Source organism: Salmo salar, chromosome ssa01 (assembly GCF_905237065.1).
Source record: "Salmo salar chromosome ssa01, Ssal_v3.1, whole genome shotgun sequence".
In the NCBI taxonomy this organism is placed as follows: Eukaryota; Metazoa; Chordata; class Actinopteri; order Salmoniformes; family Salmonidae; genus Salmo; species Salmo salar.
The window spans coordinates 69,817,342-69,842,676 of NC_059442.1; the positions used below are offsets into that span (position 1 = coordinate 69,817,342).

General features: G+C 42.0%; 1 protein-coding gene across 2 annotated transcripts in view; it reads right to left on the bottom strand.

Moving 5' to 3' along the window:
- The window catches only part of LOC106607935 (pro-neuregulin-3, membrane-bound isoform), a 553,769-nt gene that overhangs the window by 41,528 nt on the left and 486,906 nt on the right, over positions 1–25,335 (bottom strand). The window contains exon 4 of one of the 2 annotated variants that reach the window (XM_014205430.2): positions 20,996–21,019. In XM_014205430.2, coding sequence (XP_014060905.1) covers positions 20,996–21,019 — 24 coding nt within the window. Of the gene's footprint in view, positions 1–20,995; positions 21,023–25,335 lie in introns of both variants that reach the window. The other variant, XM_014205421.2, reaches the window with a different exon arrangement.

Below are 25,335 nucleotides of genomic sequence, written 5' to 3' on the forward strand. Positions count from 1 at the left end.
CACAATAAATAAAAAATACCCCAACCACCAAGACTCACGGTCAGCAAGACGAGCGGACAAATGAACATCATTAGACTAAACATCATTATAAGAGCCAAGTGTCCTACATAAATTGTGAAAATCAGTACCAAAACAGTAATGGCATTATAACGAATATACTGTACAGTAAGTGTCTATATGACAGCAGTAAAATATTTTTCATTATTGTCAGCTTGTGCTCACATGGTGTGGGTCTTCACAGAATGGCATCAGTTGGAGCATGTTCATGTCACATAAACAGCGAAAGCTGGTGAGTGCATTGCTGATGTTTTTTGCTTGAGATGTAGGGTCTGCTCTCTCAGTGATGACATTTTGTGCTGATAATCGGCCTGTAGCATTGTCACCGGCTTGCTCTATCCAAACAGTGCTGTCTCCTGTCTCACCGTTTCATTTGGTACCACGGGCACCTGCTCAGTGTGTGCTTTTCTGGATTTTTTTGCACTTAGGCCACGAAGGTTTAGGCTGAGGCTCTGAATAAGAAGAAAAATCATCAGAGATGTCATGATTCATTTCTTCCCCACCATCTGAGTTATTCATTCAGATTTTGTAGCAACGCTAACGCAGAATCTGCATCCATTTGTCTTGGACTGTGTCCATTCGTCTTTCACTATGTACTTCAAGTGGGCCAGAATAGACTGATAAGACCGCTTGGATTTGGTGGTCTGATATAGAGTACATACCACCTTGAGATTATAATTAGAATAGACAGTGTGAATTACACCGTAATTATAATAAATACATAATTTATAACACACTGGTTGTGTTAATGTGGCATTAAATAGACATCTCTTACAAAACACCAAAAAGTGTTCCTAATGACATTGGGCCATTGATTAGGACTACATTAATTGATGCGTCTTGCTGACAAAATGTACCTTTTTTGTAGCTTGAAAAGTCGGGACACCTGAAATGGGGCTGAAACTATCTCGTGAAAAATGGGATAGTCACCCTAACACACATGGTCAATTTACTAGACTAGGCTACAATGTGCAGGCCTATTACTATGAACTTCAAATAGGTCTACCGGTAGACAGTGATCTAGTAGCAAAAAATAATAATAATAGGTGTCACGTCCTGACCAGTAAAGGGGACATTTGTAATTGTAGTATGGTCAGGGCGTGGCAGGGGGTGTTTGTTTTGTGTGTTTTTTTGGTTCTAGGGGATTTTGCTTCTAGTTTTCTATTTCTATGTTTCTTTTTCTATGTGTGGCCAGGTATGGCTTCCAATCAGAGGCAGGTGTCTTTCGTTGTCTCTGATTGGAAGCCATACTTAGGCAGCCTGTTTTTCCTGTGTTTTTATGGGTGGTTATTTTCTGTATACCCTGTGTGCCTTATGGAACTGTTTTGTCATCTGTTTATTTTGTTTTGAGTGTTCTTTCTAATAAAGTAAGAAGATGAGCACTATAACCGCTGCGCCTTGGTCTGTCCCTTACGACGCTTGTGACAATAGGTTGGTAAACTCTGATTGGCGGTTGTGGTGAAAAAAGTAACACTGCCTATATTTCAATGCATTTTTCTGAAAAAGGCCTACACCACTGCCGGTAGCCTACCCTCTCAGCCGAGGCAATTTTACACACAGATTAACACACGCAGAGCAGGAAGCCTACATTCAATAGAATACACAAGTTTAATCAAATTGTTTACACCCTAGTTCATGAGTTGTCAATAATTCATGAGTTAAATAGTTTGAGTCTTCACAGATCGTGTTACATAAAACAGTACCTTTATTTCCTTACATTAATGACAGTGTTCTTTGTAATTATTAAGCATATAACAATTTAATTAGAACATTGAATTTAAACCCTGTACTATTCCTGGATCATGGAGATTTCAGAAAATGCACTGTAATTGTAACTATACCTATGTAACATTTCATTATGTTTTGCCACAAAAACAGTTCTCATGAGTACACAAATCCCAAATAATGTAGGCCTATGCCAACGCAAAATCAAATGCTTCTAACCGAAAGAGTCAACTATAGGCCTACTGTCATAAATATTGGATGGATTGGATGTGCATTGGTGTCACATTCTTCACCTTCATCTGAAGATATCTCGAAATCACTGTCAGACCAATACGCAGCGGGTTGCGTGCTCCACATAATTTTATTTAAATATGATGTACACGAAAAAAACTATAAACATGACAGATGACAGTTTCACAGGCTGAACAGACAGCAATGCAAAAGATAACTACCCACAAACTACAAACCAAACACACACCTACTTATAGGACTCTCAATCAGAGGCAACTAAAAACACCTGCCTCCAATTGAGAGTCCAGCACCCAAACCGACACATAGAAAAACTAACCTAGAACATACTAACCCAGAACATACACCCAAAACCCAGGAACACATAAATAAAACACCCCTCTACACCACACACAAAAAACCCCACCATACAAAACAAACATACCTCTACCATGCCCTGACCAAATATAATACAAATAATACCTAAATACTGGTCAGGACGTGACAATTGGTGTCTAGCTGTAGGCAAGTAGTCAAGTGATATTGGCGACCATCATCAGCTAATCCAGGAAGGAAAACATATATTGCTAGAAAATAATAACGCCAAATAAATGGTCTATTTTTTCTGACCACGGACGGCACAGAGAACATCAATACCCGCGAGCACCTGAAAAAGAAAGCAATGAGTGCTCCGAACAGCTGACTGACAAAAGCAAACAATGATAAATCAACGGATAAATCTAATGCATTGGAATAAAGGCATAGGCTATTTTTATCAAGGGCGCATGGCAAGAAAATGGCGAAAACGAGAAAGTAGCCCTCAAAGGAAAATCTATGAGTTGAAAGGAGCTCAGCTGAGGCCGAAATTCAGCACTACTGCGCTGTGGACAGGGAGGCGGTTTGTGCTGCCACACAGAACTAAATGGTTTAAACTATGATATGAGAGGTGGGGTTGTTCGTTTCATTTGGAAGCTTTTATTTTCATATTTACCACTGTAAAACATATATACCACTGCATTTCAAACAAATAGGATAATGACATTTTTTTTATTTTTTACTTTTGCTACATTTAGGTGACTAATGTCTCATTCAGGGGAGCTGAGTACCCCCTGGCTCCCCCGTATTTCGTACCCTGAGAATAGATCAATACAATAGAATGGCACACCCTGTTCTTCATTCATAATTGGTGATAATATAATTATGCATAGTTTGCTTCCCCTCTCTCAACCCATTCTCCCCCTTTCCCTCCCATCATTTACTTCATTTATTAAATCTTATATGTGTGAAAGTAGTTTCGGTATAGTTTAGGTTCAGTTGTGAGGCAATTATCAGTGTGATTATCACCTGGGCACGGCATCTTCAACTATCAGGAGAAGGAGCAGAATAAGAAAAGGCAATGGGGGAAAACCATTCAAAATATGAAATGCCCTCCTAAAACTGGGTATAACTCCAGTTCTGTTTGTGATATTAAGATTCTAACAATGACAGTGTGTTATATAGACTTATTTAGGAAAGGTCAGGGACAGATGGGGGCATGACTTTAAGAATGGCTGAGTAATATTTATTTATTTATTCATGAGCAGTCCAAATGACTGTTTTAGCGGTTCTACTGTTAAGGGTGAAAAATTGCAGCTGCCTCTTTTCATATGAAAAACTAAATCATAGTTGCCTTCAGAAGCATTTATAGGCAATCAATCAGATATTGGCCGCACATTCTGTAAGATGGATTGTCCTTTTGATCAATTTAAAAGTAAATGCTATGTCCTGCCTTGGTATAGAATCTGAAATTAGATAGGCTAGGCTATTACAGTCCTACACACAACAAAATGTGGGTTCTTCAAGGGTTCTTTGGGAAGGGTGATGGTTCTATCTGGAACCATACTGACCAAAATAACCCTTTGTGCCCTTCAATGGTTTGTTGCAGTTCAATAAAGGGTTCTGTCCTCTTTTAGTAATAATGTAGGGGTGGCGGATCATTCAAATATTTTGGGGAGTGGTTTACTGACAGATCTTTTTGTGCAACCATGAGTGAGAGTGTCATTCCAGTTTATCTAATGTTGGGTGTTATGTTATTAAATATGATATATGAGTATAGTTACAGTGTATTGTGAAAGACTCACATATGGAATGTGTCAATTGAGAACAGTTGACTAAGTCAGTAGTTCTCAATTCTCTCCTCAGGGACGCCAGCTGTTCCAGAGCTAGCACACCAGATTAAACTTGTTAATAAACACAGTAATAAAACCTAGGGAATTTTAACAATATAATAAAGCTATTAAACCAGAATAAATAACCCTGTATGGTTCTACAACGAACCTTTTGAGATTGAGAAAGTTTCTTTATAGAGCCATTCTACATAAAGGTTCTATATGGAACCATAAACAAGTGTTTTATATAGCCCGCAAAATGGCTGTAACCATGGCGAAACCCTTTTTTGGTGCTTTATAAAACCTTTTTTTAATGGTTCTTTATAGAACCTTAGGAAAAGGTTCTTTAGAGCACCATACAGGTTCCATTTAGAATTGTATGAGCATGGTTCTTTATAGAACCTTAAAAAAAAGGTTCCATAGAAGCACCAAAAAGGGTTCTGCTATTGTTACAAGCCAAATAACCCTTATTTGGCACTATATACACTGTAGAACCATTTGTTTTTAGTGTGTATCAAACAGGAATAAGCCTACTGTAGCCAACCCATACTGTCAAGGCTCACTGCCTATTTACTTACGAGCATGCTTGGCTATTGAATGGATGATTGAAAAAATTGTAGTCTACTATTTGTGTAGCCGGAATAATTTGAACCAGTTATGTCAGAAAAGGAGAGACATCCTGTAGATTATGATTTAGGTCTATAAACTAAAACTTATTTTTACTTTTTGTATTATAATTCCTGTGCATCAAACACCTCCCATTTTACCCAAACGAACAATAAGCCTATTTGCTTGCAATACAGTTGATCAACCTTTAACAAGTTGTTTGCACGCATGGTTTGAGATTTGTCTGGAGATACACATACTTTCCCATCCAGTTAAACATTTCTAAATACCAATCTTTGCGGGAAAACTGTTTAGAGGTTTAGAGTATTTTTTGTGCGAACGTGCCTTTGATAAATAGAGCCTCGGGCTCCTATTGGCCTTTGCAGCCAACTGTAGAACACGCCACACATGAACCAGTAATACATTCATTTACTTTATCTTATCAAAATCAATATCGAAGCCAAAAGACGAGAGCTAGGCTAATTAACCAACCTCTCCCTCCCTCCCTCCTCCTACCCTCCTCCCTCCCCTTCCTCCTCCCACCAGTAGTTTCCAGGGTCAGTATTGTTGTTTTGATGTCTCTCAACCGGAGTCATCACATCACCACATTTACTGTAATTAGAAGAGAAGAAGAGAGGAACACTGTTGTAGACGTAGGTAAGTGGCATCTGTAATTCCATGACAGCTAACACTCCATGTCACTCACAATATTACCATGCTACCAAACAACCTCACTGATCGTGGTCTATTTTATGTCCATAATTTCCCTGCATAGTATTATGATACACCAATGGGAAAAGGTTTTACGCTCTTCCTCTGATGCACGTCATAAATGCTGTGTGTACAAGCCCTGCTTGGAGGTAATTAAATTCTGTTGTCAAGGTCAGCCGACATTACATGAAGATGTAGCCTACAGTACACAATCCCCTGTGCTCTGATTCACTGATTCAGAAAAATATTGTATTTATTTGCAGGCGTACAAGGCAATCATTTGTTTTCATTCCACTTTGAAGAACAAATGTGACTCGTTTCAGGAAACTACTTCACAGGAGAGTCATTTGAACGTAAAATGTTTTTAAATCAAAATGTGTATTTTGGCAGAAAATGCCTTCTGGAACAAATTGTTAAATTACAAGCCTAGTTGGTTTAGCCACAGAAATATATCACGTAGTAGAACTGCATAAGTGTTGCTCTCCATTTTCTGGAGGACCAAGTTTTGAAATCAGTAGAATTAGAGTATGATAGCTAAGATGGAGAAAATTCTGGCGTTTGATTGCAAATATGCAGACGGAGTTAAAAAGAGAACACACAGAAGGCTGTGTTGTATAAAACACCTATCTCCGGATTACATCTTCAAACTAAGGGCAAACATGGCATCCATGACAGAGGGAGAAGAGTCCATTCATGCATATGGGTAAGAGAGTCTAGTTAGCTACATTTTCAGATATTACACAATTCTAATTTTGTCAGAAAGTCATTTTCATTTCAAGTTAATGTGTACTGCTAGCTAGCTAGCTAACGTTAGCTGGCCGGCTAACGTTAGCTGGCTGGCTAGCTGGCTGGCTTGCTAACGTTACATATATGATCTGTGTAGTAATATTATTTTTACCTCAGAGACATTTGCATTGCTAGTTATAGCCTAATGTTAGCTACCTAACATTGAACCTGGCTGGTTAGTTACCTGCAGCTTCATGCAGGGTAGTAATGTTATGAGTTGGGATTATGATTAATTGTTTAGCTAGCTAGCTACATGTCTAAACAAAAGACTCCGCTTAGCAAAGTAACTATTTCAATGTCACTGAGACAACTGTCGATAGACATAGCTGGTAAATATGCTCTGGCAATCGACTCCGATTTCAGAGCACTCTCATCTGAGTGTGCCAGAGCGCAGAATAACTGAAGTATTTACGAACGCTCAACACCCGTTGAATATGGCTGGTGTCAGTAAATGTTGGCAAAAAAGCTAAATTAAATTGTTGCCAGCAGCACAGGTGCAGTCACCAACGCTCTGGATAACATAAAAACAGCCTAACCAGATCTGCTACGGCGAGTAAAATGGTCAGAGTAAGCTGTTCTCTCATTTGTGTCTGAATGTAGCTAGCCAACATTATCAAGTTAGCTTGGGTGCTTGACTGCTGTTGTTAGGTCAGAACGCTCAGATCAACCCTACTTTTCGGCCAGAGTGTCCAATGTGTGCTCTGAACACTCCGAGATCGAAACACTCTGAATTTACGAATGGCCAATCTGATGCTCTGAGTTTACGAACACCCAGAGTACACTCTGGCACTCAGATTAAATTTATGAACTAACCCATAGTACAAGCTAGCATTTAGTCTTGAAATATTTGGTTGTTTAGTACATATCCTCACATGTGAATCATGTGAATCATTAAAGACATAGGTGAAGCTAAAGCTTAAAAGGGTGTGAATGATGCTGAATGGTTGTAGACAAAGAAGAGCTCTCCAGTATGCACTCAAACAATTCAAGGGCCATTTTCTCAAAAGTGAGGTTACAACTTTATCAACTTTCAAAGCAGAATTACTTTCCCATATGTTCCTCAACTACGTATAGTGTATGAAATATATATTTCTAGCTCTGAGGCTGTACTTTTATCCAATGTAAAAAACACAGTTTCAAATTTTGATACATAAGACCGAATCGAGCTGGTCGGTCACAAATTAGCAATGTGGTTTAACAGGGAAATGCCAAAACCATGCAGTAAGGATTATGTCAAGTAAGAGTGACAGTAAATATGCCAAAATAAAATAATTGCTTGAGTAAATGAGGTATACAAAGTATATTGAAAGCAGATGCTTCCACACAGGTGTGGTTCCTGAGTTAATTAAGCAATTAACATCCCATTATGCTTAGGGTCATGTAAAAAAATGCCCAGTTGCCTGTTATTTTGGCTACCAAGGCTGGAAGAAGAGATCTCAGTGACTTTAAAAGAAGGGTCACAAATGAGCATAGGAGGATTAAAGGGTGTGTGTGTGTGTGTGTGTGTGTGTGTGTGTCTTTGTGAGAGAGAGTCATTCAGTCACCAGATCTCATCCCAATTGAACACTTTTGGGAGATTTTGGAGCGGCGCCTGAGACAGCGTTTTCCACCACCATCAACAAAACACCAAATGAGGGAATTTTTTGTGGAAGAATATTGTTGCATCCTTCAAATAGAGTTTGAGACAAATCTTTGCAAAGGTGTTTTGAAGCTGTTCTCGCGGCTCATGGAGGCCCAACGCAAGATTAAGACACTTTATGTTGGTGTTTCCTTTATTTTGGCAGTTAGCTGTATATATCTACATGTATTTTATTTATATACTGTACATAAATATAAAACGCAACACGTAAAGTGTCCCATTTTTCATGAGCTGAAATAAAAGAGCCCAGAAATTGACCATATGCACAAAAAGCTTATTTCTCACAAAATTTGTGAACAAATATTTTTACATCCTTGTTAGTGAGCATTTCTCCTTTGCCAAAATAATCCATCCACCTGACAGGTGTGGCATATCAAGAAGCTGATTAAACAGCATGATCATTACAGCATGCATCTTGTGATGGGGGCAATTAAAGGTAGCTCTAAAACTGGCATGCTCACTGCAGGAATGTCCAATAGAGCTGATGCCAGAGAAGTCAATGTTAATTTCTCTACCATAAGCCGCCTCCAATGTCGTTTAAGAACATTTTGGCAGAACATCCATCCGGCCTCACAACCACAGACCAAGTGTAACCACGCCAGCCTAGGACCTCCACATTTGGCTTCTTCACCTGCGGGATCGCCTGAGGAGAGGATGGGGGTGGGGGGTTCTGAGGAATATTTCGGACTTTAATAAAGTGGGGAAAAACTCATTTATATTGGCTGGGCCTGGCTCCCCAGTGGGTGGGCCTATGAACTCCTAGTCCCACCCATGGCTGTGTCATGTGAGATTCATAGATTAGGGCCAAACTAATTTATTTAAAATTAACTAATTTACTTTTGTGAACAGTTAACTAAGTAAAATCTCTTGAAATAGTAGTATTTATATTTTTGTTCAGTATATATACAGTACCAGTCAAACGTTTGGACACACCTACTCATTCCAGGGTTTTTCTTAATTTTTTTGTATTTTCTACATTGTAGAATAGTAGTGAACACATGAAAAATATGAAATGACTCACATGGAATCATGTAGTAACCAAAAAATTGTTAAACAAATCAAAATATATTTTATATTTGAGATTCTTCAAAGTAGCCACCCTTTGTGACACTCTCCCAACCAGTAACATGAGGTAGTCACCTGAATGCATTTCCATTTTTATTTAACTAGGCAAGTCAATGACGGTCTACTGGGGAACTGTGGGTTAACTGCCGTGTTCAGGGGCAGAATGACAGGTTTTTACCTTGTCAGCTTGGGATTCGATCCAGCAACCTTTCGGGTTACTGGCCCAATGCACTAACCCCTAGGCTACCTGCTGCCCCAATTAACAGGTGTGCCTTGTTAAAAGTTAATTTGTGGACCGTCTTTCCTTCTTAATGCATTTGAGCCAATCAGTTGTATTGTGACAAGGTAGGCATAGCCCTATTTGGTAAAAGACTAAGTCCATATTATGGCAAGAACAGCTCAAATAAGCAAATGAAACGACAGTCCATCATTACTTTAAGACATGAAGGTCAGTCAATCAAGTTTCTTTAAGTACAGTCGCAAAAACCATCAAGAGCTATGATGAAACTGGCGCTCATGAGGACCAACACAGGAAAGGAAGCCCCAGAGGTACCTCTGCTGCCAAGGATACGTTCATTAGAGTTACCAGCCTCAGAAAATGCAGCCCAAATAAATGCTTCACAGTTGGTAGAGCATGGTGTTTGCAACGCCAGGGTTGTGGGTTCGATTCCCACGGGGGGCCAGCACAGAAAAAATAAAAAATAAAATGTATGAAATGTATGCATTCACTACTGTAAGTCGCTCTGGACAAGAGCGTCTGCTAAATGACTAAAATGTAAAAAAAAAATGTAAGTTCAAGTAACAGACACATCTCAACATCAACTGTTTAGAGGAGACTGTCTGAATCAGGCCTTCATGGTCGAATTGCTGCAAATAAATCACTACTTGAGGTCACCAATAAGAAGAAGAGACTTACTTGGGCCAAGAAGCACGAGCAATGGACATTAGACCGGTGGAAATCTGTCCTTTGGTCTGATGAGTCCAAATTTGAGATTTTTGGTTCCAAGCACTGTGTCTTTATGAGACGCAGAGTTGGTGAAATGAATTATCTCCACACGTGTTTCCCACAGTGAAGCATGGAGGAGGAGGTGTGGGGTGCTTTTCTGATGACACCGTCAGTGATTTATTTAGAATTCAAGGCACACTTAAGCAGCATGGCTACCATAGCATTCTGCATCGATACGCCATTCCATCTGGTTTGCGCTTAGTGGGACTATCATTTGTTTTTCAACAGGACAATGACCCAACACACTTCCAGGCTGTGTAAGGGCTATTTGACCAAGACGGAGCATGATGGAGTGCTGCATCAGATGACCTGGCCTCCACAATCTCCTGACTTCAACACAATTCAGATGGTTTGGGATGAGTTGGACAACAGAGTGAAGGAAAAGCAGCCAACAAGTGTTCAGCATATGTTGGGAACTCCTTCAAAACTTTTGGAAAAGCATTCCAGGTGAAGCTGGTTGAGAAAATGCCAAGAGTGTGCAAAGCTGTCATCAAGGCAATAGGTGGCTACTTTGAAAAATCTCAAATCTCAAATATATTTTGATTTGCTTAATACTCTAAGTTACTACATGATTCCATGTGTGTTATTTCATAGTTTTGATGTCTTCACAATTTTTCTACAATGTAGAAAATAGTAAAAAATAAAGAAAAACCCTTGAATGAGTTGGTGAATCCAAACTTGCCCATGACATGGCCATCTTAACCCCCCCCCCCCCCCCCCCCAGCTTAGACTTTTAGAGAAAACTCTGTATGTATAGCATGTGGTAGGGTGCCACCAGAAAACTCTGATTCTGTTACATGATTCAGTGCATTATTTTAATATGAATATATTACTCTTCCTCTGTAGCTTGTGCAGGAACTGTAATCACAAAGAAGGAGCCCCTTAATCACATACAGATGTTGCTGAGAATTTTTGTGCAATGCAGGAAATGCAGATGAACTTCATGATTCACATAAATTAACTGAAAATCCACACTAACACACAATTACATTACCTGTATTGCACTTTTCATGTAGCCTACGTTTGGCCAGCTAATATCCTAACCACCAATCAAGCAACATTATGGAGTAAACATTTATTTAGCTGTGACAAAGGTCAAATTAAGATCCTACATCTGTAGCTTATGCCTATATGTTTGGAAACAAATCAAATCAATTTGAGAGAAACACATTACAATTTTGACATTATTATAGACCATTATTCTACTAATAAAATGCAATTACGCTGGAATAACTATGTAGCTAACAACTATATATACCTCCTGATGCATGGGAACGAATATGAATGGTAAAACTTGTATCTGTGTCGATTCTCTCCACTGTGTCTGATACCGTTCCCTATGACTGTGAAACAGACAGAAAACCCAAAACAACGTTTTTATCACAGAGCCCCTGCTGTTCCTAGTTTCAGCTGACAGACAGCAGCCTTCTCCACCTTGCCATTAAAGGACTTGATTTACGGGAAGAACAGAAAGCTATATCCCTATATAGATGAAGATTTGAGCCAGATTGCTACAGCAGGAAAATAATCCTGGAGCAACAGGAAATTTGAATTATTATGTTGATTAATTGATATAAAAAAACATTTATTTTTTGGGGGGGGTTATAAATATTTTGTTAGGGCAAATCAAGTCTGACATTTTAAAGTGGAAATGAAAACTTTAGATGCCTTTTTAAACCTTAAATACTCTACAAGTTTGCATTTCCTGCAGTACATCAGTGCGAGTACATTGTTTATTTGACCTGCCATGCCTTGGAGTAGAGGCTTTGGTGGGGAAATAATAAAATAATGCTTGTGTGCACGTACAGGACTGTCCAAAAGTCAGTGCTATTTATGGACATTGGCCTTGGATGGTATCAACTCCTCTATCTTACAGATAACTTTCTTTAACTGGATAATGACAGAGGAGACTGATATTTCACTCTCACTCCAGGAATCACATCAAAGAACATAACCCCCTCAATACATGCACACAAACAAGCGCGCCTACACACACTCTCTCTCTCTCTCAGAATAATTCTGCTTTCTTTTTCTTCACAGGGTCTCTTTGCAGACAGCATTCGACTTGCAAATGCAGTGTGAGTGATTGTAATCAAAATTACAATACCAGAGCTGTAGGAGCCAGGCAGTCTCCTCATTCCTGTGTCCATTGTGAAGCTGTACCTCAGAGAGCAACATGACATTCTCTTCCCAGTTATCACTTTGAGCCCCTTGCATATGCATGGCCAGGATCAAGCAAACAAACCAAGCAAACAGAAGAAAATGCACAATGAAGCAAACTGTCACTTCTTCAGTCCTGCCAGTTGGAATGCATGCCTCACAGTGGACGTAGGTAACAGTCTGCTGAGGGAATGACGTGCGTTGACAAGCAAATACTTTTTATTGGCCAACAAAATCAAACATTATTACTCTCCCTACTGACGGAGGGCCTGGAGCAGCACACCTCTTTTATCTACTTGAGATCTCTCTCCACCTTCAACTGTCACTGCCCCTCTCATTCTGTTTCTCACACCATTCCTCTACATCCCTTTTTCTATCCTCTCATCTGGAACTTCCCTCATTCTTTTTTCTCTCTCTTTCTGCAATATCTCTGTTCCCTTCAAACAGAAAAACAATTAGATTTCCCCCCATTGTATCACAGACGTATGTTAGCCAGCAATACACAGTATGGGTTTCAGTAGATACACTAAAGTTAGCTAGCTAGGTGGCTTGCAGGAAAAATAACCTAGGTAGGCACCATACTTGTCATCTGCCCTCTTGGAGCTGGCATCGGCTTAGCTACCTGAGTTTCTAACGTTAACTCTTTGTTTGGAATCCTCTTCGCTATATTCCGACTGAGACATGAATGGTTAAATGTCACCCCACCAATCATAGGGTGTATCATTCAGCGCCTGATGCCCAGACCTGCCTTCCTCTTGGGCAATTATGTGTGAAACACATCTCACTGTCCTAGAAATGTCTCGGACATGATGAAAACATCCCTAGATTCCCCCAGGGTGAAATTCCCATTTAAGTAGAGTGCATTGCAGTGGACTAGATTGGAAAGGAGATGTTATAGAATCTCCCTGCCGAGGGCACTGTAGGACTATTTTCCAGTGTGTGTTGTTTATTTGTCCGGCCGGCGCCACAGAGTCTAGCTCTCACTCACCCTCACCCTTTCTCCCCATCACATGAGAGAATCAACATCACCTCCAGCTCGTGGCCCCAGCCAATCAGACTGTCCCCCATGCACCCCACACTCTGGCCATGCACCGGTCATACATCCTCTGATTGGCCAGATGCTAGCTAGCGTTGCACTGGCAGGACAGATCCATGGCGAGCTTTGGTATATGTACATCGGATGCATGACTACAAAGTAAGTTGATGTTGTTTAGCTTGGCTTTGTATATCTCTACCTAGCTATTACTTTGTTATATGCTGGAGTTGTTATTAGTATTGGCTATTGTTACCTCTAGTGTCATTTCTATGTGTAATACTTGCTATTTATGTTGCCCATTTGAACAGCCTCATTGTATGATATTAGGTAACATGTTTACACCAACTCTGTTGTTGTTATTATTGTTAGCAATCATGCTAGTAATATTTCCTATATTACTATGTAATACCTGGTTATTAGATACAGTCCTTACTAGGGCTGTGGCGGTCATTACATTTTGTCAGCTGGTAATTGCCATGCAAATGACTGCCGGTCTCACGGTAATTGACCATCAATTAACAAACACGTTTAACATCTCCAGGCCTGCACGCAAACACGCTGCTGATGCGCGCCTTTGGAACATCGACATTTAAAAAAGTGTTATAAATCAATATAATATACATCACAATAAATCCATTATTTATTTCAGGCGGATCTTAAGAAACATTATGATATGAAGATGTAATTCAGAAGAACAAAATTTGAGTCAGCCTACTGTATGTTATCTAACTACAGTTGAAGTCGGAAGTTTACATACACTGAGGTTGGAATCATTAAAACTCGTTTTTCAACCACTCCACAAATTTCTTGTTAACAAACTATAGTTTTGGCAAGTTGGTTAGGACATCTACTTTGTGATTGACACAAGTAATTTCTCCAACAATTGTTTACAGACAGATTATTTCACTTAAAATTCACTGTATCACAATTCCAATGGGTCAGAAGTTTACATACACTAAGTTGACTGTGCCTTTAAACAGCTTGGAAAATTCTAGAAAATTATGTCATGGCTTTAGAAGCTTCTGATAGGCTAATTGACATAATTTGAGTCATACTTTGGTGCGAAAAGTACTTTGTTGCGAAAAGTGCACATCAATCCCAGAACAACAGCAAAGGACCTTTTGAAGATGCTGGAGGAAACAGGTTCAGGCTGCATGATACGACTATAGGCTATCGATGATTCGAAAAAGTAGCAAAAAAATAGTGCTGTTCCTTGCCTCTCATCAAGTAATCATATTTTCACCCGTCAAACTATTCTCAAATTAACTTTCTTTACTAATATGTAAAATTTGCTTCGATTTAGAATGGCCCATTATCACATGGGGAAGAACAGGAGCAGGGAAAACAATACAGTGAATTGCAAATGGAGGGCTCTTTCCCGCAGTTAGTTTTTTTAATCATGCGGGTAGCCTCCCCTGTTTTTATAGCAGAGCAATGCTTAATATTAGCAGCTGAGAAATAAATACACTGTAAGCCGTGGCATTTCTATAACACCATACAAACACAATCTTTGAAAGTAAGTTTGACATAATATATGCGACTTACAGTAATATGTGCATACATTGTCGTGTTACCAAAGAGCTCTATTTTCATGTCATCCAACAAATGTAAATGTCTGGAGTTTTCTAAATGGCATTGGCACTTGGATTGGAACTAGTGCTTTGGCCATGCACACTAGCAGTTGGTTTGGCGTCGCAATGAGAATGCATGAGCAGAAAAGAACACCATACCTCCTGTAAATTGGCTGCAAGTGGCTCTTCAAGCAAGGCAATAACAGAAGGCACACATCTAAATCCACAAATAAATGGTTAATTGACCACAAAACATCTCCGGAATTGAACCCCATTGAAAACCTGTGGTTTGAATTGAAGAGTGCAGCGCAGATGAAGGATTGTGTAATGAATACTCAGGGAGAAAAAGGTCTAGCGGGAGGTGTTTAATGTGCCTTCGCAGAAGGGAGGAATCGTGGTCACAGGCAGGCAATGGTCATACACAGGTAGGACTAAAGGCTATAACTGGTTCTCACAAACGAGCTAGGAAAAGGCTTAGTAGAGTCAAAACGAACAATATCTCACAAAGGCACAAACAGAACGAACTGAACTAAATAAGGAGCTGATGAGACCAGGTGAGTAACCAACACAGGTGAAATCAATAAACAAAAATGAAAGACAGGGCTACGTCCAAGAACACAACGAAACAGAACACAAGGTTGACTTAGAAAATAAATACAGAACCTTACAGTACCCCCCCAAGGGAGGCTTCTGACGACCCAACGGTACCAGAGGGTGGATTGGGCGGGCGGGGGAGCATAGGCGGCCACCTACATCAAGGGTGAGGTCCGGCAGGCTGGTTCGACAAGGTCGTGGACTGATCCGACGTTCTGCGTCGACGCTGATGTCCAGTGGGCCTTTTCGGGGGTCGACCCCGAGGTCAGGGAGCGGGACGATCCAGACGGTTATGGTGGAATGCCTGAATCATCTCCGGGTCGAGGATGTCCTTATCGGAGTCCCAGGAATGGTCTTCAGGCTCATAACTTTCCCAGTCCACTAGATAGTGGATGCAACCTCTCAGGCGTTTGGAATCAAGGATGGCCTGAATGGCGTAGGCAGGTTCCCCTCCGATGTCCAACGGTGGGGCGCACTGCGGTTTGAGACTGGAGGATGAAGAGGACTGTAGGTGACTGGTTTTAACAGAGACACATGGAAGGACGAGAAGATTTTATACTGACGCGGTAACTGGAGGTAGTACATGTCAGGGTTGATACGATGGGTTATCTTGAAAGGACCAATAAAGCGAGGATAGAACTTTTTGCAGGGGAGGCGGAGCCGGATGTCTCTGGTAGAGAGCCACACGCTGTCCTGGGTGAAAGAGTGGCATAGGTCAGCGGCGTCTGTCGGCAAAGCGTTTCTGGGTATTAGAGTCTCCCATACCGCTCACTATGCCGAAACCAGTCGTCGACAGCTGGAACGGTACCAGGCTCCGCCTTCCAGGGAAACATGGAGTGGTTGGGAACCAAGTACACACTGAGCGTATTTGGCCCAGGCCATATACCGACTCCAGTCGTGTGGAGAGGCAGAACATTGTTGGCAGAGGTACTTCCCTATTTCTTAATTCAGGTGTTCCATCTGCCCGTTGGTCTGGGGATGGTACCCGGAGGAGAGGCTGAGGGCGACCACCAGTCAGTCACAGAAGGCTCGCCACACCCGGGAGACAAACTGGGGCCCGCGGTCAGAGACGATGTCCTCCAGAATCCCATACAGAAGGAACACATGTTGCAACAAAGACTCAGCCAATTCCATGGCATTAGGTAAGTGAGGAAGAGGAACCAGACGACACATTTTTGAAAAACGCTCTACTAAGACAAGGATGGTGGTGTTACCAGAGGATTCAGGAAGGTCTGTGATGAAGTCAACAGCTATGTGGGACCAGGGTCTGTGAGGGATTGGCCAAGGTTGAAGCTTACCGGAAGGGAGATGATGAGGGCTTTTGGTTTGGGCGCAGACTGGACAGGAGGCTACATAATCCCCTTACGTCGGATGCCAGTGAGGACCACCAGAATTTACGGGCTAGAAGTTCGGTGGTTCGTGTAATGCCCGGATGTCCTGACCCCAAGGACGTGTGACACCATTGCATCAGTTGGGGTCTAACAGCTACTGGTACATAATTCTTCCCAGCTGGTGTCTCAGGAGGAGCCGGGGCATGAGGTTAGGGCTGCTTGTATGGCAGAGTGAACCTCCCACTGTACCAGTCCTATAATGCAAGAGGAAGGAAGAATGGGTGTATGGTCTGAGTTACTGGTCGGAAGGTCAAACTAGCGGGAGAGAGCATCAGCTTTTCCTTTTTTTTTCCAGGGATGTATGTAACATGAAAATGGAAGCATGTGATGAAGACAGCCCAGCGGGCTTGTCTGGAGTTTAACCTCTTGGCTCCTCTGATATATTCCAGATTACAATGATCTGTTAGGACGAGAAAGCGATGTGCGCCCTCCAACCAGTGGCGCCACTCCTCGAGGGCCAGCTTGATGGCGAGGAGTTCTCTGTTCCCCACATCGCAATTCCTCTCAGTGGAGGATAACTTCCTGGAGAAGAAGGCACAGGGATGTGATTTTGGAGGGGTTCCCACCCACCGAGAGAGTATGGCTCCTACTCCTACTTCGGAGGCATCCACCTCCAGGGTGAAGGGAATGGTCGGATTAGGTTGGCGAAGGACAGGAGCTGAGGTGAAGTGGCGTTTCAAGTTGTTGAAAGCAGTCAGGGCGGTTTCAGTCCATTGAAGGGTCCGGGTCTTTTGGCTGGTAAGGGCAGTGAGGGGAGTGGCAGTAGACCTGAAGTTCTGAATGAACCGGCGATAGTAGTTGGAGAACCCAATGAAACATTGGAGTTCCTTAATGGTGGTGAATTTGGGCCAGTTACTGACAGTGGTGACTTTGTTCTCATCCATGCTGACCCCTCCAGGTGTCAGTACGAAACCGAGGAAGTTTACCGAGGTTATATGGAAGGTGCACTTTCAGACTTCACATAAAGGTTATGGTCAAGGAGCCATTGAAGAACCTTTTGCACATGCTGTATGTGTTCCTTCAGGGATTGGGAGTAAATCAGGATGTCATCAATGTAGACGATGAGAAAGCAGTTGATCATATCCTGGAATACCTTGTTCATAAAGGATTGGAAGACGGCGGGGGCATTAGTAAGTCCGTAGGACATGACCAGGTATTTGTAGTGCCCTCGTGCGGAGATAAAGGCCGTCTTCCATTCGTCGCCTTCACGTATACGGATAAGGTTATATGCACTTCGCAGGTCGAGTTTTGTATAGATGTTGGCACGGCCCACTTGTTCAAGGGTCGCAAGGATCAGAGGAAGAGGGAAACGGTTCTTGACCGTGACGTCATTCAGGGAACATTAATCAATACATGGACGGAGACCACCGTCCTTTTTTCCAACAAAGAAGAAGCTGGACGCAGCCTGGGAAGAAGAAGGACGAATGAAACCGTTTGTGTGTTTCATCAATGTAGTTCTCCATTGCCTCATTTTCCGGGATAGATGGGGGTAAACATGGCTCTTCAGTGGGGACACTCCAGGGAGTAAGTCAATAGCACAGTCCCCTGGGCGATGTGGTGGCAGAGTGGAGGCCTTGATTTTACTGAAGACATTGCTGTACTGGGCGTATTCAGATAGTATGGTGGGTGGCACTGGAGGCAGAGTCCTCAATGGTGGTTGCTCTGCAGGGTAGGCTGAGACAACCGGTGAAGCAGGTAGAAGACCAGGACAGAAGTTCACCTTGTTGCCACGAGATGGCAGGGTCGTGACGACAAAGCCAGGGGTGTCCAAGGATGAGTGGCTGTTTGGGGGATGAGAGTTCCATGAGTTTTATGGTTTCGGTGGGGAAGACTCCAATCTGGAGAGTGACGCTCTGTGTCTGGTGCGTAATGAAGCCTGTGCCCAATGGCTGCCCGTCCAGGGTGTTAATCCTTAAGGGAGGGGTGACAGGTGTTAGATCAATGTCAAGCTCTTGTACTAGCTGGTGATCAATAAAATGACCTGCTGCTCCCGAATCTATTAAACCCTCTACGTACTTAGTAACACCCTTCACGGTTATCAATACTGGGATGGAGGATTGCTTCTGGGAGATATTTAGAAATAAGGACACGCCTACCTGCATGGCAGAGGAGGGAGCCTTCTCATCTCTCCGTGGAGAACAGGGCAATGGCTGAGTAGATGATCTTTCCCTCCACAGTATTGGCAGAGCCCTTCTTGGATCCGCCTTTGACGTTCGATACACGGGAGAGGAGCATGGCCCAACTGCATGGTCTCTGGAAGACTTGGACGGGACGGCAGGAATCATGGAAAGAGAAGGTTTCGGGTGGTCAATGAGTTCTTCAGCGGTGAGGTGGTCAATGGAGATGGACATACGAATGTATTGATTTAAATCCTGAAGAACACCTCTACAGGAGGTCTCCTATAGGACGACCGGAAGGAGAGGGATCGAATACCTCTTTGAAGAGGGTGGAAATGGGTCTCGGATCCGAGTTCTGTGCTAGTGGCAGTCCATATGGAGGTGGCCCAATCCAAGGCTTTGCCTGTGAGTAGAGACACAACAAAATCCACCCTGCTCTTGTCGGTGGCGAAGTTAGTGGGGTTGTGCTCAATGTATTTGCTGCATTGCATCAGAAGTCCCTGACATTTCCCAGGTGAACCGTCATATTTTCCAGGCATGGATATGAATGAAGGAGGGCTATGGGTTACGATACCTGGCACCGGAGGAGTAGGAATGGGCTGGTGGAGAAGATGGCAGATTTCCTCCATACACTCCTCTTGCTGGGTTAGGCGCCGCTGTAGCTCTGCTGAATCCATTCTGTTTTTTGGGTGAGGTATTCTGTAGTGAATACTCAGGGAGAAAAATGTGTAGATTCACGCGCAGAGTGCGGCAGGTGTTTAATACACTTTCGCAGAAGGCAGGAATCGTGGTCACAGGCAGGCAATGGTCATACACAGGTAGGCAAACAGGCAGGTGAATCAAAATAAGGAGCTGATGAGACCAGGTTAGTAACTAACACAGGCGAAATCAATGAACAAAAATGAAAGACAGGGCTACGTCCAAGAACACAACGAAACAGAACACAAGGTTGACTTAGAAAATAAATACAGAACCTTACAGATATCAAGGATCTGGAAATATTCTGTATGAAGGAATGGTCCAAGATCTCTCCCAGTGAGTTTTCCAATCTCATAAAACATTTTAGAAAAAGGCTCAGTGTAGTTATCCTCTCAAGGGGATAACAACACTGGGGATACAACACAGAGGGGATACAATATTTTTGTTAAACAAAATATATTTCTCTGAGTAATTAAATTGGCAAAAAATAACATTTTTTTTATATATATATATATATTTTTTATTATTATTATTATTATTTTTTTATGTACAATTATACAACATAGTATTTGTATTTTATTTAAATTTGTTGCTAATCTCTATCAGGGGATCCAATAATTCCGGACCCCACTGAATATAGGGTCTCCCGAGTGGCGCAGCTGTCTAAGGCACTGCATCTCAGTGCTTGAGGCGTCATTACAGACACCCTTGTTCGAATCCAGGCTTGGGAGTCCCGTAGGGTGGCGCACAATTGGCCCAGTGTCTGGCCGGTGTAGGCCGCCATTGTAAATAAGAACTTGTCCTTAACTGACTTGCCTAGTTAAAAATCAGGTTAAATTATATATATATATATATATATATATATGTATAATGATCCTGATGGTTGATAATTTGTGGGTAGATATGTCTATTTCCCAGGTATCTATGGTCATGTGTTTCTAAGGAGAGTCATTAACAATGTCTCGCAGTACATCGTCATTAACTACAGCTGATGTGCCAAACGGAGAGAGGCTGGCAGAATGGGGACACACTCTCCCTACAGACACACGTACAGGCAGTGTCAGTGTGCAAGGATGCTGGTAGTTACTGTGCCAACAGTAATAAATCTCCCTCACTGTCTCCTGCCTCTCTGTTCTCTGCTGTTTCCAAGGAGACGAGAGAGAGGAAGGGGAGTTGCCATATCCCTCTGTGTAAAGGAAATTGCCTCCCTGTCCTCTAAATTACATTACATACATTATGGGATAGTGAAAAGTTCCCATCAAAACTAACTAAAAAGGTAAGTTATGTATAAAATAGAAATGTGATTTATAATTAAAAAGGTGAAAAACAAACTAACAAACATGAAGGGTATGCACGACATACCAATATGGATCATAAACATTATACACATCTCGTGGTTGCACAACCTGATTTCAGTAAACATGACTCATAGCAGTAAAAAAAAGAAGCTTTCTTACCCATAAACTCAATGCCCAAGTGATCTGCTGTTCCGGTGAAGAGAAGAGAGGAGGGGAGACAAGGACAACGGAGGGAGGGAGGAAGAGAGACAGAGATAAAGCTATTAGAAACAATGCACTTTAACATCCTGTCACAGCATATAGTAACAATGTCTGTGACTTGTTGTTTCATGTAAGGAAGCTCCATAGCCTTCTGTATTCACGTCACATAACTTCAGTAGACACATGCTCTGGGCATAATCGGAGCTGACACTCAGCATGACTGCACCAAGAGACTCTGTGGCTCATTTTCCATGCTCGAAAAACACACCGTGCATGAGTTGAATTCTAGTCAATGACATGTATAAACCCTGGATGACTTACAATGTGCACTGTATTGAAGCCACGGCACAGCCATCTTGGTAATCCTCCTCCTCCTCCTCAAGACATCTTGGTAATCCACCTCCTCAAGATATGTATTCTATTACAGATCTCACTCTCTCTCTCTCTCTCTCAGGACCTGAGCCCTAAGACCATGCCTCAGGACTACCTGGCCTGATGACTCCTGGCTGTCCCCAGTCCACCTGGTCGTGCTGCTGACCCAGTTTCGGCTGTTTTGCCTGTGACTATGGAACCCTGACCTGTTCACCGGACGTGCTACTTTGTCCCAGACCTGCTGTTTTCGACCCTCTCTCTCTCTCCCTCTGTCCCTCTCTCTCTCTACCACTCCTGCGGTCTCGACCTCTGAATGCTCAGCTATGAAAACCCAACTGACATTTAGTCCTGAGGTGCTGACCTGTTACACCCTCTACAACCACTGTGCTTTTTATTTGAACCTGCTGGTAATCTATGAACTTTTCAACATCTTGAAGAACGATCTGGCCTTAATGGCCATGGACTGTTATAATCTCCGCCCGGCACAGCCAGAAGAGGACAGGACACGCCTCCAAGCCTGGTTCCTCTCTAGCATGTCTTCCAAGGTTCCTGACTTTCTATGGAGTTTTTAGTAGCCACTGTGCTTCTACATCTGCATTACTTGCTGTTTGGGGTTTTAGGCTGGGTCTCTGTATAAGCACTTTGTGACATCTGCTGGTTTAAAAATGGCTTTATAAATACATTTGATTTGGATGTTACTGTCCCCACTACAACAAAACACATAATTTAATACATGTAATTTTGTCCTTGAATCAGTTAATTGAAATACTGTAGAACGCTATTCATTCTTATTGAGGACTGGTCGACAAGGGAGTGACCATATGGCCGAAGGGTGACTTCAAAGCCTCTCAATGGCCAATACATAGCATCAGCAATACAGGGTTTATATATGTCATTGGTTCTAGTGTGTTACAGTTTGGAAAATAAATCAGTGCGTAGTGAGATATCCTGGCATAAGACCTTGCATACATCTTTGTTTACAGAAAGTGGAAGTTTCTTTACACAGTTTTGTTGCCATTTAATATACAATTCTGTTTACATTCTTTATGTTCTACAGTGCATTCGAAAAGTATTCAGACCCCTCGATCATTCCCAAATTTTGTTAATAAGTTAGTCTTATTCTAAAATGGATTAAATCGTTTTTTTCCCCTCATCAATCTACACACAATACCCCATAATGACAAAGCAAAAACAGGTTTTTATAAATTTTAGCAAATGTATTAAAAATAAAACTTCATCACATTTACATAAATATTCAGACCCTTTACTCAGTACTTTGTCGAAGCACCTTAACCAGTGATTACAACTTTGAGTCTTATTGGGAATGATGCTACAAGCTTGGTACACCTGTATTTGGGGAGTTTCTCCTATTCTTCTCTGCATATCCTCTCAAGCTCTGACAGGTTGGTTGGGGAGCGTCGCTGCACAGTTATTTTCAGGTCTCTCCAGAGATGTTAAATCTGGTTCAAGTCCGGGCTTTGGCTGGGCCACTCAAGTACATTCAGATACTTGTCCCAGAAACCACTCCTGCATTGTCTTGGCTGTGTGCTGTCATGACTGGCCTGTGCGGGTCAGGTTACTGTGGACCATAAACCTACGGAGATATCTCTCACATCCACCAGCGGGTAAGAGATCGAGTGGTATGGAGATGGGTGGGGGGGGGGGGGGTTTATGACACCTACCACCCATTGTAAATCTTAAGGCAGCAGACAAAATCCCTTTGTCCTCTTAGTATGGAGGAATGGAATGGATGATGGGCCTATGGAGAACCTACCTCTGAACAGTAACATGCAATAAATGGACTTTGGGACAATATGTTTCGTCAGCCAACATATTGATGGAATATGAAAATTAAGGTTGTTTTTTGTTATGTTATTAAAAGTTAAATGACAACGTTATAATGAAAACATTGTAACTTGAAGAGTTTTCACAATATGTACTTGATGTTTGCCAACTGTACATTGTGTGGAAAATGTCCAGATCAAAGAGAATGTGTTTGTGAAGATAAAATGTGAAATTGGTTGTCTAAATTGGATCTGAGTAAAATCCAGACCTTGCCTCGTAACTAGTTACACCCAGAGAACTTGCCCTAAAGGCGGAAACGCCCATTTCTGACCAGAGGGTATAACACATGTGAGTTAAGAATTAACATTATGACTAAGTGACCACGAGCTGCAGCCAAGGTCCAATTAGTTGTAACCCCAAAACACAACACGAGGTTGAAGAAGACAAAGGAACCTCTTATTCTATGCTACGGATGAGTAGCTGTGTCTAAGAGGGTGAATTCAAGCAAGACCACCCAGTTACCGCTCTTCAAGGAATCATGTGTCTACACTGTTTTCATTCCCACGCTGGAACCATCTACACAGCTGATTAGCCGTCCTCAGAAGACCCCTCTTTCAGAACAAGGGCGAGGAAACAGACCACTAAGAGAAAGGACACTGACATTGTGAGGACAAACAGAGAGTTACACCCGGTAATCAAAGACGTGCCACTATCAGAGAAGAGGTCGGAACCCGGTCCATGAAGAGACACCCCATTGGAGACCTTCGACACGTAATTACATCATTATATTCTGACCCATAAGAGCAGCAGTTCGGGCCAAGGTTAGGGTTAAACTAAGCATAGTTTACAAATGTAGTGTTCTTTTCTCTCTCTCTCTTTTGAAATCCCTATTTTGTTTAACACGTGTCATATTGTGTTGGCCCGGTAGGGACCTGTTTCAATGTACTAAGTTCTAATCAATAGCCTAGACTGTGTGTTTGAGTATGTGTATCTTATATTATCATTTTAGCTTGTTAGTAAATAAATAATCAACTCAATTGGTGTGGTACGGACTAATTTAGTGAGACTCAGGTTTGTGAAGATTCCCAGATTATGCAACGTTCTGAATGAGACTGTAGAGAAAATTAATTAATTAGCGACTGTTGTAAAATCGATATTCTGATATTCTTTGAGTTCATTTGGGAAATCATTCGATGAACATCAGTCGTCACATTAATCAATACAACGTTACAACAGTGCTTAGGGTTGTTATCCTATTGGAAGGTGAACCTTCACCCCAGTCTGAGGTCCTGAGCACTCTAGAGCAGATTTTCATCAAGGATCTCTCTGTACTTTGCTCCGTTCATCTTTCCCTCGATCCTGACTAGTCTCCCAGTCCCTGCCGCTGAAAAACATCCCCACAGCATGATGCTGCCACAACCATGTTTCTCTGTAGAGAGGGTGCCAGGTTACCTCCTGGTGCGACGCTTGGCATTCAGGCCAAAAAGTTTAATCTTGGTTTCATCAGACTAGAGACACTTGTTTCTCATAGTCTGAGAGTCCTTTAGGTGCCTTTTGACAAACTCCAAGCAGCTGTCATTGACCTTTTACTGAGGAGTGGCTTTTGCTACCCTTCCCCAGATCTGTGCCTCGACACAGTCCTGTCTCTGAGCTCTACGAACAATTCCTTCAACCTCAGGACTTGGTTTTTGCTCTGACATGCACTGTCAACTTTGGGACCTTAGATAAACAGGTGTGTGCCTTTCCAAATCATGTCTAAACAATCACATTTACCACAGGTGGACTCCAATCAAGTTGTAGAAACATCTCAAGGATGATCAATGGATACTGTGTGCAGTCTCATAGCAAAAGGTTTGAATACTTATGTAAATAAAGTATTTTGTTTACTCTCTGAAAATGTGGTTGGTTATTGCTCTGAGTTTGGGAGATAATGAGAGGTAGACAGGGGAAATTAAAGGATGCAGTGGTGCGTCAGATCCATTGAACACTAATGAGGAGACCTCTCCATCTCTCCCTTCAATACACAGTGGACGGGAGAGGAACGCAACAGAATATGTATTCTATGAAAATACTGTCGATGTACTGTATTGTACTTGTGAATAGAGAGAAAGGGAAAACTGTACTGCAGCCCTATCTGGATA